Source organism: Heptranchias perlo, chromosome 23, assembly GCF_035084215.1.
Source record: "Heptranchias perlo isolate sHepPer1 chromosome 23, sHepPer1.hap1, whole genome shotgun sequence".
Taxonomy (NCBI): domain Eukaryota; kingdom Metazoa; phylum Chordata; class Chondrichthyes; order Hexanchiformes; family Hexanchidae; genus Heptranchias; species Heptranchias perlo.
This window is the reverse complement of record NC_090347.1, coordinates 44,614,249-44,630,891: the sequence shown is the minus strand read 5'-3', so window position 1 is coordinate 44,630,891 and position 16,643 is coordinate 44,614,249. Positions and strand designations below refer to the sequence as shown.

General features: G+C 46.3%; 1 protein-coding gene across 7 annotated transcripts in view; it reads right to left on the bottom strand.

Annotated features, from left to right (window-relative positions):
• LOC137341292 (protein HID1) overlaps positions 1–16,643 on the bottom strand; it is a 186,191-nt gene that overhangs the window by 107,087 nt on the left and 62,461 nt on the right. For all 7 annotated transcript variants that reach the window (XM_068004403.1, XM_068004404.1, XM_068004407.1 and 4 more), the window contains exons 7-9: positions 14,692–14,914; positions 13,998–14,054; positions 11,052–11,192 (exon numbers count right to left, since the gene is read on the bottom strand). In XM_068004403.1, coding sequence (XP_067860504.1) covers positions 11,052–11,192; positions 13,998–14,054; positions 14,692–14,914 — 421 coding nt within the window. The remainder of the gene's footprint in view (positions 1–11,051; positions 11,193–13,997; positions 14,055–14,691; positions 14,915–16,643) is intronic.

The following is a 16,643-nucleotide window of genomic DNA, read 5'->3' as shown; positions in this document are numbered from 1 at the left end:
GTGTATTTCAGTGCTGGTCTATCCCTGTGTATTTCAGTGCTAGTCTATCCCTGTGTATTTCAGTGCTGGTCTATCGCTGTGTATTTCAGTGCGAGTCTATCCCTGTGTATTTCAGTGCTAGTCCATCCCTGTGTATTTCAGTGCTAGTCTATCCCTGTGTATTTCAGTGCTAGTCTATCCCTGTGCATTTCAGTGCTGGTCTATCCCTGTGTATTTCAGTGCTAGTCTATCCCTGTGTATTTCAGTGCTGGTCTATCCCTGTGTATTTCAGCCCTAGTCCATCCCTGTGTATTTCAGTGCTAGTCTATCCCTGTGTATTTCAGTGCTAGTCTATCCCTGTGTATTTCAGTGCTAGTCTATCCCTCTGTATTTCAGTGCTAGTCTATCCCTGTGTATTTCAGTGCTAGTCTATCCCTGTGTATTTCAGTGCTAGTCTATCCCTGTGTATTTCAGTGCTAGTCTATCCCTGTGTATTTCAGTGCTGGTCTATCCCTGTGTATTTCAGCACTCGTCTATCCCTGTGTATTTCAGTGCTGGTCTATCCCTGTGTATTTCAGCACTAGTCTTTCCCTGTGTATTTCAGCGCTAGTCTATCCCTGTGTATTTCAGCACCAGTCTATCCCTGTGTATTTCAGTGCTGGTCTATCCCTGTGTATTTCAGTGCTAGTCTATCCCTGTGTATTTCAGCACTAGTCTATCCCTGTGTATTTCAGTGCGAGTCTATCCCTGTGTACTTCAGTGCTCGTCTATCCCTGTGTATTTCAATGCTGGTCTATCCCTGTGTATTTCAGTGCTAGTCTATCCCTGTGTATTTCAGCACTAGTCTATCCATGTGTATTTCAGCACTAGTCTATCCCTGTGTATTTCAGTGCTCGTCTATCCCTGTGTATTTCAGTGCTGGTCTATCCCTGTGTATTTCAGTGCTAGTCTATCCCTGTGTATTTTAGCACTAGTCTATCCCTGTGTATTTCAGTGCTGGTCTATCCCTTTGTATTTCAGTGCTAGTCTATCCCTGTGTATTTTAGCACTAGTCTATCCCTCTGTATTTCAGTGTTAGTCTATCCCTGTGTAGTTCAGTGCTAGTCTATCCCTGTGTATTTCAGTGCTGGTCTATCCCTGTGTATTTCAGCACTAGTCTATCCCTGTGTATTTCAGTGTTAGTCTATCCCTGTGTATTTCAGCACTAGTCTATCCCTGTGTATTTCAGTGCTGGTCTATCCCTGTGTATTTCAGTGCTAGTCTATCCCTGTGTATTTTAGCACTAGTCTATCGCTCTGTATTTCAGTGTTAGTCTATCCCTGTATATTTCAGTGCTAATCTATCCCTGTGTATTTCAGTGCTAATCTATCCCTGTATATTTCAGTGCTCGTCTATCCCTCTGTATTTCAGTGCAAGTCTATCCCTGTGTATTTCAGTGCTAGTCGATCCCTGTGTATTTCAGTGCTAGTCTATCCCTGTGTATTTCAGTGCTAGTCTATCCCTGTGTAATTCAGTGCTAGTCTATCCCTGTGCATTTCAGTGCTGGTCTATCGCTGTGTATTTCAGTGCTAGTCTATCCCTGTGTATTTCAGTGCTAGTCTATCCCTGTGTATTTCAGTGCTGGTCTATCCCTGTGTATTTCAGTGTTAGTCTATCCCTGTGTATTTCAGTGCTAGTCTATCCCTGTGTATTTCAGTGCTGGTCTATCCCTGTGTATTTCAGCCCTACTCCATCCCTGTGTATTTCAGTGCTAGTCTATCCCTGTGTATTTCAGTGCTAGTCTATCCCTGTGTATTTCAGTGCTGGTCTATCGCTGTGTATTTCAGTGCGAGTCTATCCCTGTGTATTTCAGTGCTAGTCCATCCCTGTGTATTTCAGTGCGAGTCTATCCCTGTGTATTTCAGTGCTAGTCTATCCCTGTGCATTTCAGTGCTGGTCTATCGCTGTGTATTTCAGTGCTAGTCTATCCCTGTGTATTTCAGTGCTAGTCTATCCCTGTGTATTTCAGTGCTAGTCTATCCCTGTGTATTTCAGTGCTGGTCTATCCCTGTGTATTTCAGCCCTAGTCCATCCCTGTGTATTTCAGTGCTAGTCTATCCCTGTGTATTTCAGTGCTAGTCTATCCCTGTGTATTTCAGTGCTAGTCTATCCCTCTGTATTTCAGTGCTAGTCTATCCCTGTGTATTTCAGTGCTAGTCTATCCCTGTGTATTTCAGTGCTAGTCTATCCCTGTGTATTTCAGTGCTAGTCTATCCCTGTGTATTTCAGTGCTGGTCTATCCCTGTGTATTTCAGCACTCGTCTATCCCTGTGTATTTCAGTGCTGGTCTATCCCTGTGTATTTCAGCACTCGTCTTTCCCTGTGTATTTCAGCGCTAGTCTATCCCTGTGTATTTCAGCACCAGTCTATCCCTGTGTATTTCAGTGCTGGTCTATCCCTGTGTATTTCAGTGCTAGTCTATCCCTGTGTATTTCAGCACTAGTCTATCCCTGTGTATTTCAGTGCGAGTCTATCCCTGTGTACTTCAGTGCTAGTCTATCCCTGTGTATTTCAGTGCTGGTCTATCCCTGTGTATTTCAGTGCTCGTCTATCCCTGTGTATTTCAGTGCTGGTCTATCCCTGTGTATTTCAGTGCTGGTCTATCCCTGTGTATTTCAGTGCTTGTCTATCCCTGTGTATTTCAGTGCTAGTCTATCCCTGTGTATTTCAGTGCTAGTCTATCCCTGTGTATTTCAGTGCTGGTCTATCCCTGTGTATTTCAGTGCTCGTCTATCCCTGTGGATATCAGTGCTAGTCTATCCCTGTGTATTTCAGTGCTCGTCTATCCCTGTGTATTTCAGTGCTGGTCTATCCCTGTATATTTCAGTGCTAGTATATCCCTGTGTATTTCAGTGCTAGTCTATCCCTGTGGACATCAGTGCTCGTCTATCCCTGTGTATTTCAGTGCTAGTCTGTCCCTGTGTATTTCAGTGCTGGTCTATCCCTGTGTATTTCAGCGCTAGTCTATCCCTGTGTATTTCAGCACTGGTCTATCCCTGTGTGTTTCAGTGCTCGTCTATCCCTGTGTATTTCAGTGCTGGTCTATCCCTGTGTATTTCAGTGCTAGTCTATCCCTGTGTGTTTCAGTGCTCGTCTATCCCTGTGTATTTCAGTGCCAGTCTATCCCTGTGTATTTCAGTGCTAGTCTATCCCTGTGTATTTCAGCACTGGTCTATCCCTGTGTATTTCAGTGCTAGTCTATCCCTGTGTATTTCAGTGCTGGTCTATCCCTGTGTATTTCAGTGCTAGTCTATCCCTGTGTATTTCAGTGTTAGTCTATCCCTGTGTATTTCAGTGTTAGTCTATCCCTGTGTATTTCAGTGCCAGTCTATCCCTGTGTATTTCAGTGCTAGTCTATCCCTGTGTATTTCAGCGCTAGTCTATCCCTGTGTATTTCAGCACTAGTCTATCCCTGTGTATTTCAGTGCTAGTCTATCCCTGTGTATTTCAGCACTAGTCTATCCCTGTGTATTTCAGTGCTGGTCTATCGCTGTGTATTTCAGTGCTAGTCTATCCCTGTGTATTTAAAACAGAAATAGACAGTTTCCTAGAAGTAAAGGGAATTAGGGGTTATGGGGAGCGGGCAGGAAATTGGACATGAAGCTGAGTTCGGATCGGTCAATGCCCTGTGGGTGGCGGAGAGGGCCCAGGGGCTATGTGGCCGGGTCCTGCTCCGACTTCTTGTGTTCTTTAGATTTGTGGTTGGGATCAGATCAGCCATGATCTTATTGAATGGCGGAGCAGGCTCGAGGGGCCGATTGGCCTACTCCTGCTCCAATTTCTTATGTTCTTATGTTCTTATGTTCTTATTTCAGTGCTGGTCTATCCCTGTGTATTTCAGTGCTGGTCGATCGCTGTGTATTTCAGTGCTAGTCTATCCCTGTGTATTTCAGTGCTAGTCTATCCCTGTGTATTTCAGTGCTAGTCTATCCCTGTGAATTTCAGTGCGAGTCCAACCCTGTGTATTTCACTGCTGGTCTATCGCTGTGTATTTCAGTGCTAGTCTATCCCTGTGCATTTCAGTGCTCGTCTATCCCTGTGTATTTCAGTGCTGGTCTATCGCTGTGTATTTCAGTGCCAGTCTATCCCTGTGTATTTCAGTGCTGGTCTATCCCTGTGTATTTCAGTGCTGGTCTATCGCTGTGTATTGCAGTGCGAGTCTATCCCTGTGTATTTCAGTGCTAGTCTATCCCTGTGTATTTCAGTGCTAGTCTATCCCTGTGTATTTCAGTGCTGGTCTATCGCTGTGTATTTCAGTGCTGGTCTATCCCTGTGTATTTCAGTGCTAGTCTATCCCTGTGTATTTCAGTGCTGGTCTATCGCTGTGTATTTCAGTGCGAGTCTATCCCTGTGTATTTCAGTGCTAGTCCATCCCTGTGTATTTCAGTGCTAGTCTATCCCTGTGTATTTCAGTGCTAGTCTATCCCTGTGCATTTCAGTGCTGGTCTATCCCTGTGTATTTCAGTGCTAGTCTATCCCTGTGTATTTCAGTGCTGGTCTATCCCTGTGTATTTCAGCCCTAGTCCATCCCTGTGTATTTCAGTGCTAGTCTATCCCTGTGTATTTCAGTGCTAGTCTATCCCTGTGTATTTCAGTGCTAGTCTATCCCTCTGTATTTCAGTGCTAGTCTATCCCTGTGTATTTCAGTGCTAGTCTATCCCTGTGTATTTCAGTGCTAGTCTATCCCTGTGTATTTCAGTGCTAGTCTATCCCTGTGTATTTCAGTGCTGGTCTATCCCTGTGTATTTCAGCACTCGTCTATCCCTGTGTATTTCAGTGCTGGTCTATCCCTGTGTATTTCAGCACTAGTCTTTCCCTGTGTATTTCAGCGCTAGTCTATCCCTGTGTATTTCAGCACCAGTCTATCCCTGTGTATTTCAGTGCTGGTCTATCCCTGTGTATTTCAGTGCTAGTCTATCCCTGTGTATTTCAGCACTAGTCTATCCCTGTGTATTTCAGTGCGAGTCTATCCCTGTGTACTTCAGTGCTCGTCTATCCCTGTGTATTTCAATGCTGGTCTATCCCTGTGTATTTCAGTGCTAGTCTATCCCTGTGTATTTCAGCACACGTCTATCCCTGTGTATTTCAGTGCTAGTCTATCCCTGTGTATTTCAGCACACGTCTATCCCTGTGTATTTCAGTGCTAGTCTATCCCTGTGTATTTCAGTGCTGGTCTATCCCTGTGTATTTCAGCGCTAGTCTATCCCTGTGTATTTCAGCACCAGTCTATCCCTGTGTATTTCAGTGCTGGTCTATCCCTGTGTATTTCAGTGCTAGTCTATCCCTGTGTATTTCAGCACTAGTCTATCCCTGTGTATTTCAGTGCGAGTCTATCCCTGTGTACTTCAGTGCTCGTCTATCCCTGTGTATTTCAATGCTGGTCTATCCCTGTGTATTTCAGTGCTGGTCTATCCCTGTGTATTTCAGTGCTGGTCTATCCCTGTGTATTTCAATGCTAGTCTATCCCTGTGTATTTCAGCACACGTCTATCCCTGTGTATTTCAATGCTGGTCTATCCCTGTGTATTTCAGTGCTGGTCTATCCCTGTGTATTTCAATGCTAGTCTATCCCTGTGTATTTCAGCACACGTCTATCCCTGTGTATTTCAGTGCCAGTCTATCCCTGTGTATTTCAGTGCTGGTCTATCCCTGTGTATTTCAGCACACGTCTATCCCTGTGTATTTCAGAGCTAGTCTATCCCTGTGTATTTTAGCACTCGTCTATCCCTCTGTATTTCAGTGTTAGTCTGTCCCTGTGTAATTCAGTGCTAGTCTATCCCTGTGCATTTCAGTGCTGGTCTATCGCTGTGTATTTCAGTGCTAGTCTATCCCTGTGTATTTCAGTGCTAATCTATCCCTGTGTATTTCAGTGCTAATCTATCCCTGTATATTTCAGTGCTCGTCTATCCCTCTGTATTTCAGTGCAAGTCTATCCCTGTGTATTTCAGTGCTAGTCGATCCCTGTGTATTTCAGTGCTAGTCTATCCCTGTGTATTTTAGTGCTAGTCTATCCCTGTGTATTTCAGTGCTAGTCTATCCCTGTGTATTTCAGTGCTAGTCTATCCCTGTGTATTTCAGTGCTAATCTATCCCTGTGTAATTCAGTGCTAGTCTATCCCTGTGCATTTCAGTGCTGGTCTATCGCTGTGTATTTCAGTGCTAGTCTATCCCTGTGTATTTCAGTGCGAGTCTATCCCTGTGTATTTCAGTGCTAGTCTATCCCTGTGTATTTCAGTGCTGGTCTATCCCTGTGTATTTCAGCCCTACTCCATCCCTGTGTATTTCAGTGCTAGTCTATCCCTGTGTATTTCAGTGCTAGTCTATCCCTGTGTATTTCAGTGCTGGTCTATCGCTGTGTATTTCAGTGCGAGTCTATCCCTGTGTATTTCAGTGCTAGTCCATCCCTGTGTATTTCAGTGCTAGTCTATCCCTGTGTATTTCAGTGCTAGTCTATCCCTGTGCATTTCAGTGCTGGTCTATCGCTGTGTATTTCAGTGCTAGTCTATCCCTGTGTATTTCAGTGCTAGTCTATCCCTGTGTATTTCAGTGCTAGTCTATCCCTGTGCATTTCAGTGCTGGTCTATCGCTGTGTATTTCAGTGCTAGTCTATCCCTGTGTATTTCAGTGCTAGTCTATCCCTGTGTATTTCAGTGCTAGTCTATCCCTGTGTATTTCAGTGCTGGTCTATCCCTGTGTATTTCAGCCCTAGTCCATCCCTGTGTATTTCAGTGCTAGTCTATCCCTGTGTATTTCAGTGCTGGTCTATCCCTGTGTATTTCAGCCCTAGTCTATCCCTGTGTATTTCAGTGCTAGTCTATCCCTGTGTATTTCAGTGCTAGTCTATCCCTGTGTATTTCAGTGCTAGTCTATCCCTGTGTATTTCAGTGCTAGTCTATCCCTGTGTATTTCAGTGCTAGTCTATCCCTGTGTATTTCAGTGCTGGTCTATCCCTGTGTATTTCAGCACTCGTCTATCCCTGTGTATTTCAGTGCTGGTCTATCCCTGTGTATTTCAGCACTAGTCTTTCCCTGTGTATTTCAGCGCTAGTCTATCCCTGTGTATTTCAGCACCAGTCTATCCCTGTGTATTTCAGTGCTGGTCTATCCCTGTGTATTTCAGTGCTAGTCTATCCCTGTGTATTTCAGCACTAGTCTATCCCTGTGTATTTCAGTGCGAGTCTATCCCTGTGTACTTCAGTGCTCGTCTATCCCTGTGTATTTCAATGCTGGTCTATCCCTGTGTATTTCAGTGCTAGTCTATCCCTGTGTATTTCAGCACTAGTCTATCCCTGTGTATTTCAGTGCTAGTCTATCCCTGTGTATTTTAGCACTAGTCTATCCCTCTGTATTTCAGTGTTAGTCTATCCCTGTGTAGTTCAGTGCTAGTCTATCCCTGTGTATTTCAGCACTAGTCTATCCCTGTGTATTTCAGCACGAGTCTATCCCTGTGTATTTCAGCACTAGTCTATCCCTGTGTATTTCAGTGCTGGTCTATCCCTGTGTATTTCAGTGCTAGTCTTTCCCTGTGTATTTTAGCACTAGTCTATCGCTCTGTATTTCAGTGTTAGTCTATCCCTGTATATTTCAGTGCTAATCTATCCCTGTGTATTTCAGTGCTAATCTATCCCTGTATATTTCAGTGCTCGTCGATCCCTGTGTATTTCAGTGCTAGTCTATCCCTGTGTATTTCAGTGCTAGTCTATCCCTGTGTATTTCAGTGCTAGTCTATCCCTGTGTATTTCAGTGCTAGTCTATCCCTGTGTAATTCAGTGCTAGTCTATCCCTGTGCATTTCAGTGCTGGTCTATCGCTGTGTATTTCAGTGCTAGTCTATCCCTGTGTATTTCAGTGCTAGTCTATCCCTGTGTATTTCAGTGCTAGTCTATCCCTGTGTATTTCAGTGCGGGTCTATCCCTGTGTATTTCAGCCCTACTCCATCCCTGTGTATTTCAGTGCTAGTCTATCCCTGTGTATTTCAGTGCTAGTCTATCCCTGTGCATTTCAGTGCTAGTCTATCCCTCTGTATTTCAGTGCTAGTCTATCCCTGTGTATTTCAGTGCTAGTCTATCCCTGTGTATTTCAGTGCTAGTCTATCCCTGTGTATTTCAGTGCTAGTCTATCCCTGTGTATTTCAGTGCTAGTCTATCCCTGTGTATTTCAGTGCTAGTCTATCACTGTGTATTTCAGCACAAGTCTATCCCTGTGTATTTCAGTGCTGGTCTATCCCTGTGTATTTCAGCACTAGTCTATCCCTGTGTATTTCAGCACGAGTCTATCCCTGTGTATTTCAGCACTAGTCTATCCCTGTGTATTTCAGTGCTGGTCTATCCCTGTGTATTTCAGCCCTAGTCTATCCCTGTGTATTTCAGTGCTAGTCTATCCCTGTGTATTTCAGTGCTGGTCTTTCCCTGTGTATTTCAGCCCTAGTCTATCCCTGTGTATTTCAGTGCTCGTCCATCGCTGTGTATTTCAGTGCGAGTCTATCCCTGTGTATTTCAGTGCTGGTCTATCCCTGTGTATTTCAGTGCTGGTCTATCGTTGTGTATTTCAGTGCTAGTCTATCCCTGTGTATTTCAGCCCTAGTCTATCCCTGTGTATTTCAGTGCTCGTCCATCGCTGTGTATTTCAGTGCGAGTCTATCCCTGTGTATTTCAGTGCTGGTCTATCCCTGTGTATTTCAGTGCTGGTCTATCGTTGTGTATTTCAGTGCTAGTCTATCCCTGTGTATTTCAGTGCTAGTCTATCCCTGTGTATTTCAGTGCTAGTCTATCCCTGTGAATTTCAGTGCTAGTCTATCCCTGTGTATTTCAGTGCTGGTCTATCGCTGTGTATTTCAGTGCTAGTCTATCCCTGTGTATTTCGGTGCTGGTCTATCCCTGTGTATTTCAGTGCTAGTCTATCCCTGTGTATTTCAGTGCTAGTCTATCCCTGTGTATTTCAGTGCTGGTCTATCCCTGTGTATTTCAGTGCTAGTCTATCCCTGTGTATTTCAGCACTCGTCTATCCCTGTGTATTTCAGTGCTGGTCTATCCCTGTGTATTTCAGTGCTAGTCTATCCCTGTGTATTTCTGTGCTAGTCTATCGCTGTGTATTTCAGTGCTGGTCTATCCCTGTGTATTTCAGCACTAGTCTATCCCTGTGTATTTCAGTGCTAGTCTATCCCTGTGTATTTCAGTGTTCGTCTATCCCTGTGTATTTCAGCACTAGTCTATCCCTGTGTATTTCAGTGTTAGTCTATCCCTGTGTATTTCAGCACTAGTCTATCCCTGTGTATTTCAGCACTAGTCTATCCCTGTGTATTTCAGCACTAGTCTATCCCTGTGTATTTCAGCACTAGTCTATCCCTGTGTATTTCAGTGCTAGTCTATCCCTGTGTATTTCAGTGTTCGTCTATCCCTGTGTATTTCAGCACTAGTCTATCCCTGTGTATTTCAGTGCTCGTCTATCCCTGTGTATTTCAGTGCTCGTCTATCCCTGTGTATTTCAGTGCTAGTCTATCCCTGTGTATTTCAGTGCTGGTCTATCCCTGTGTATTTCAGTGCTAGTCTATCCCTGTGTATTTCAGTGCTGGTCTATCCCTGTGTATTTCAGTGCTAGTCTATCCCTGTGTATTTCAGTGCTGGTCTATCCCTGTGTATTTCAGCACTAGTCTATCCCTGTGTATTTCAGCACTAGTCTATCCCTGTGTATTTCAGTGCTGGTCTATCCCTGTGTATTTCAGTGCTAGTCTATCCCTGTGTATTTCAGTGCTGGTCTATCCCTGTGTCCTTCAGTGCTAGTCTATCCCTGTGTATTTCAGTGCTAGTCTATCCCTGTATATTTCAGTGCTCGTCTATCCCTGTGTATTTCAGTGCTAATCTATCATGGTGTATTTCTGTGCTAGTCTATCCCTGTGTATTTCAGTGCTAGTCTATCCCTGTGTATTTAGAGTCATAGAGTTATACAGCACGGATGGAGGCCCTTCGGCCCATCGTGTCCGCGCCGGCCATCAGCCCTGTCTACTCTAATCCCATATTCCAGCATTTGGTCCGTAGCCTGGTATGCTATGGCATTTCAAGTGCTCATCCAAATGCTTCTTGAATGTTGTGAGGGTTCCTGCCTCCACAACCCTTTCAGGCTAATCTATCATGGTGTATTTCAGTGCTAGTCTATCCCTGTGTATTTCAGTGCGAGTCTATCCCTGTGTATTTCTGTGCTAGTCTATCCCTGTGTATTTCAGTGCTGGTCTATCCCTGTGTATTTCAGTGCTAGTCTATCCCTGTGTATTTCAGTGCTAGTCTATCCCTCTGTATTTCAGTGCTAGTCTCTCCCTGTGTATTTCTGTGCTAGTCTATCCCTGTGTATTTCTGTGCTCGTCTATCCCTGTGTATTTCTGTGCTGGTCTATCCCTGTTTATTTCAGCACTAGTCTATCCCTGTGTATTTCAGCACTAGTCTAACCCTGTGTATTTCAGTGCTGGTCTAACCCTGTGTATTTCAGCAGTAGTCTATCCCTGTGTATTTCAGTGTTCGTCTATCCCTGTGTATTTCAGCACTAGTCTATCCCTGTGTATTTCAGTGCTGGTCTATCCCTGTGTATTTCAGCACTAGTCTATCCCTGTGTATTTCAGTGCTGGTCTATCCCTGTGTATTTCAGCACTAGTCTATCCCTGTATATTTCAGTGCTAGTCTATCCCTGTGTATTTCAGCACTAGTCTAACCCTGTGTATTTCAGTGCTGGTCTAACCCTGTGTATTTCAGCACTTCTCTATCCCTGTGTATTTCAGTGCTGGTCTATCCCTGTGTATTTCAGTGCTGGTCTATCCCTGTGTATTTCAGTGCTGGTCTATCCCTGTGTATTTCAGTGCTCGTCTATCCCTGTGTATTTCAGTGCTCGTCTATCCCTGTGTATTTCAGCACTTGTCTAACCCTGTGTATTTCAGTGCTGGTCTATCCCTGTGTATTTCAGTGCTGGTCTATCCCTGTGTATTTCAGTGCTGGTCTCTCCCTGTGTATTTCAGCACTATATATGGGCAGGTGGAATCATGGCCTCTCTCACCTTGTTGAAGTCACAGAGTTTCCAGAAGAGGACCAGCAGCTCCTGGTGGAATTGAATTTTCTTGGTGGAGTTGGGTAGGTAGGTCTGGAGCAGTGGGTTATTTAGCAAACGAGCCAATCCCTTCAGGATGAACTGGAAATCCTGGACAGCCAAAGACAAAGGAAAGATTTCACTTTTTCTGAGGTACACACTGACTTGTTCATCAATGAAGCTTTCAGAGAGCTTCCCACTGTCCGATTCATTGCACTGTTATTCCACACAATCCCTTGTGCAACACCTTATACAATCCAGACAGCTCCATCATAAAGATCATTAAACAGTGCTGCTCGTAATCTGCACAGCTCCTGATTCTTGCACCTCTCGGACCCAATCACATTTCTCTGTGATATCACCAGTACTGATGTCCAGCACAGTTCCTTCTCACTTCCTCTTGCTGCCCAGGGAATAATACCATTAATAAGTGACAGTATCCCAGCATCCTTTCAGAACATGAAAGAGCTCTGGTGGACCTGTCATTTTAACTGTGCCTTGTACAGTTGACACCTTTTGCCTAGGCCTAATTTGATTTTGAGTAAAGCATTTTCTTTAAAATAAACGGCCATGTGCCACACCCAGGTGCAGAAAGCAATCCGCCTGTATGTGTGTAATGATGAACACACCCTCGTCACTGACTCCCCAACCAGAGGGAATAATCTTTCCCTATTCACTCTGTCAAAACTCTTCTTCATTTTAAAACCTTCGATTAAATCTCTTCTTAGCCTTCTCTGTTCCAGAAGTGGGAATAGTCTCAGTATCCCAAGTCTCTCCTATAGTTCCCCATCCCCGGCATCATCCTGGTGAAACTACATTGTACACTTTCTATGGATTTAATGTCCTTCCTATAATAGGTGTCTGGTTCCACTATTACCTATCCAGTCGTAGCCAGAGAATCTTCTGCAATGGCTTATCTTCCTGCCCCCACACTGCTACCACTGAAGTCCCCCTTGGATCTATCCTCGGACCCCCTCAGCGACATCAACAACAACTTGCATTTATATTGCACCTTTAACGTAGGAAAATGTCCTAAGGCGCTTGGCAGGAGTGTTATCGGACAAAAATTGACACTGAGCCAAAGGAGACATTAGGACAGGTGACCAAAAGCTTGGTCAAAGCAGTAAGTTTTTAACAGTCTTAAAGGAGTAGAGAGGTGGAGAGGTGATGGGGTGGGAATTCCAAAGCTTAGAAGACCGAAGCCATCATTTCTGGTCCCTGCCACAAATTCCGTTCCCTAGCCACCAACTCCATCCCTCTCCTTGGCCACTGTCTCATGTTGATCCAGACTGTTCACAAACTCAACGTCCTATTTGACCCTGAGCTTCTGGCCCCATATCCGCTCCATCACCAAGACCGCCTACTTCCACCTCCGTAACATCGCCCGTCTCCATTCCTGCCTCAGCTCATCTGCTGACGAATCCCTCATCCCTGCTTTTGTTATCTCTAGACTGGAATATCCCAATGCTCTCCTGACCGGCCTCCCACCTTCCACCCTCCATAAACTTGAGCTCATTCAAAACTTTGCTGCTCGTATCCTAACTCGCACCAAGTCCCGTTCACCCATCACCCCTGTGCTCGCTGACCTACGTTAGCTCCCGGTCCCTCAACACCTCAAATTGAAAATTCTCATCCTTGTGTTCAATTCCCTCCATAGCCTCGCCCCTCCCTATCTCTGTAACCTCCTCCAGCCCTACAACCCTCCGAGATCTCTCCAACTCTGGCTTCTTGCGCATCCCCCACTCCCTTTGCTCTTCCATTGGCAACCATGCCGTCAGCTACCTAGGCCCTAAGCTCTGGAATTCCCTCCCTAAACCTCTCCACTTCTCCACCTCTCCCTCCTCCTTTAAGATCCTCCTTAAAATCTACCTCTTCGACCAAGCTTTTGATCACCTGTGCTGATTTTTGTCTGATTACACAGCTGTTGTTGGTGTAGGCGCCCAAAACTGTACACAGTTCTCTAACTGTGACCTAACCATTGCCTTGTACAAATTTATCGTTACTTCTTCACTCTTGTACTCCATGCCCCTATTTATAAAATCTAAAATTGGTTTTCATGACTTTATCTAACTGCACTCACAATTCATGGGAATTATATATTTGAACCCCTGGGTCTCTCTGTTCATTCACATCTTTCAGTGTCTTTCCATTGAGTCCATGCTCCTTTTCCTTGTGTTTTTCCTCCAAAAATATATTACCTCTCACTTCTCCACATTGAACTGTATCTTCCGCCCGTCTGCCCATTCTGCTAACCCTGTCTATGTTTTCCTGAAATCTTTTACAGTCCCCCTCACTGTTTGCCTAACCTCCTACTTTTGTGTCATCAGCAAATTTCAAGATTGTGTTCCCAACTTCCAAGTCCAAATCGTCTGCATATAGCAGGAACAAAAGTGGACTCGGTACCGACCCCTGGGGTACATCACCTCCAACCTTCCTCCAATCCAAACAACGCCCATTTACCCTAACCCTTCGTCTCCTGTCTATCAACCAATCTTCTATCCGTGCTGCTACATTTCCTCTTACACCACAGCTGACTTTTTCCAACAAACCTCTTGGGAAACACCTTATCGAACAGTTTTTGAAAATCAAAATAGATAACATCTACTGCATTCTATCTATCCAATCTTCTTCAAAAAACTCTACCGAGTTTGTCAGTCACGATTTGCCTTTAACAAATCCGTGCTGGCTGTCCTTGACTAACCTGTGCATTTCTAAATGCTCATGAGTTTCAGCTTGAATTTAAGATTCTAAAAGTTTGCCCACAGCTGACGTTAGCCTGACTGGTCTGTCATCAGCCAGTTTATCCTTCTTTGCCTTCCCCAACACAGTGTTACATCAGTAGATCTCCAGTCTCACGACTGGAGCATTCCCTGGAACTTAAAAAAATACTCCTGTGAAACTTTTAAGGACACTTACCTCTTCCCTGTGTATTCTAGACAGGTAGTTGACAAACAGATTCTCTGGACCAGGAGGCTGTAAGGGACAAAATAACAAAGTTTGGAGCCAAGAACCCTGTAGTTGGGGATATGTAGCATTATTTCCAACACATTAAATTTGATCTTCCTTCCCAATGGCCTCGTCAGTTAGGCACTGACTGATTCATGATAGACCAGATGGTCCCAGGCCCCCGAGGGAAACTGCCTGGTGTTGACCCCGCCCAGGGCACAACTGGGAGGAAGGAGGAAAACTAAAACTAAAATCGATCCGACCGGTATTGGAACACCAGGAGCAGGAGGAGGACATTCAGCCCCTCGAGCCTGCTCCACCATTCTATTAGATTATGGCTGATTTGCACTTTGCCTCACCACATACTTCAAGTACCTGCTGATACTCACTGTCTAGGCTCACGGGCAAACAGTGGCCACTGAGTGAGCTACAGGAAGGCAGCTGACCAACTGACCCAACCCTCTCCCGCCACAGTCAGTACCTTCAGGTAGGGTGGGGGGGGGGGGGCGGGGGGGAGTCCTGATCTGGTTCCTCTTGCAGAGACAACAGTCGCCAGCAAGGATATTTTTGTGCGAAGCTTAACAGACGTTGTGTGTCCGTTGGGAGTGCTAAGTCGGCAGTGAAGAGGTTAATCACGATAGGAGTGTGTGTCACGCGGCCTCACCTCTGCATCGTCCATGGCCGTACTCGTTGTGGTCCCATCCACAGATGGGCTCAGGCTGGTGGAGGCATCGTGGTCCAGAGTGGCGATGAGGACCTGGGCAGCCACCTCCACCAGGGGCTCCCGGTAGTCGGAGAAAAGGAGGTGATTGTATGGGATGCCGTATCCCACGGGATCATACGCACACACGATGTTCAGCAGCGAGGTAAACAGCGGCAGTGCGTGCCTGGAACAAAGCGGCGAATCGCTAGCGAGTTAGAGAGTTTACAAAGCACTTCATTCACTGTGAACAATGCGTTTCCACCTGAGAACTACCAGGAGATGGGGGAGCAAACCAGAGGTAGAATCAGCATTGACCGTACACAGTACGGAGACTGGGTAGGGAATGGGTCAGACAGTGACCACACACAGTACAGAGACTGGGTGGGGAATGGGACAGACAGTGACCGCAAACAGTACAGAGACTGGGTCGGGAATGGGGTCAGACAGTGACCGCACACAGTACGGAGACTGGGTGGGGAATGGGTCAGACAGTGACCACACACAGTACAGAGACTGGGTGGGGAATGGGACAGACAGTGACCGCACACAGTACAGAGACTGGGTGGGGAATTGTTCAGACAGTGACTGCACAGAGTACGGAGACTAGGTGGGGAATGGGTCAGACACTGACCACACACAGTACGAAGACTGGGTGGGAATGGGTCAGACAGTGACCGCACAGAGTACAGAGACTGGGTGGGGAATGAGTCAGACAGTGACCACACAGAATACGGAGACTGGGTGGGGAATGGGGTCAGACAGTGACCGTACAGAGTATGGAGACTGGGTGGGGAATCGGGTCAGACAGTGACTGTACAGAGTACAGAGACTGGGTGAGGAATGGGTCAGACAGTGACTGCACAGAGTACAGAGACTGGGTAGGGAATGGGTCAGACAGTGACCGCACAGAGTAGGGAGACTGGGGGGGGAATGGGTCAGACAGTGACTGCACAGAGTACAGAGACTGGGGGGGGAATGGGTCAGACAGTGACTGCACAGAGTACAGAGACTGGGGGGGGAATGGGTCAGACAGTGACTGCACAGAGTACGGAGACTGGGGGGGGAATGGGTCAGACAGTGACTGCACAGAGTACGGAGACTGGGGGGAATGGGTCAGACAGTGACTGCACAGAGTACAGAGACTGGGTGGGGAATGGGTCAGACAGTGACCGCACACAGTACAGAGACTGGGTGGGGAATGGGTCAGACAGTGACTGCACAGAGTACAGAGACTGGGGGGGAATGTGTCAGACAGACAGTGACCGCAAACAGTACGGAGACTGGGTGGGGATTGGGGTCAGACAGTGACAGTACAGAGTACAGAGAATGGGTGGGGATTGGGGTCAGACAGTGACAGTACAGAGTACAGAGAATGGGTGGGGATTGGGGTCAGAGAGTGACCGCACAGAGTACAGAGACTGGGTGGGAATGGGTCAGAGAGTGACCGCACAGAGTACAGAGACTGGGTGGGGAATGGGTCAGAGAGTGACCGCACACAGTACGGAGACTGGGTGGGGATTGGGGTCAGAGAGTGACTGCACACAGTACGGAGACTGGGTGGGGAATGGGTCAGAGAGTGACCGCACACAGTACGGAGACTGGGTGGGGAATGGGTCAGAGAGTGACCGCACACAGTACGGAGACTGGGTGGGGATTGGGGTCAGAGAGTGACTGCACAGAGTACGGAGACTGGGTGGGGATTGGGGTCAGGCAGTGACTGCACAGAGTACGGAGACTGGGGGAAATGGGTCAGACAGTGACTGCACAGAGTACAGAGACTGGGTGGGGAATGGGTCAGACAGTGACTGCACAGAGTACGGAGACTGGGTGGGGAATGGGTCAGAGAGTGACCGCACACAGTACGGAGACTGGGTGGGGAATGGGTCAGAGAGTGACCGCACACAGTACGGAGA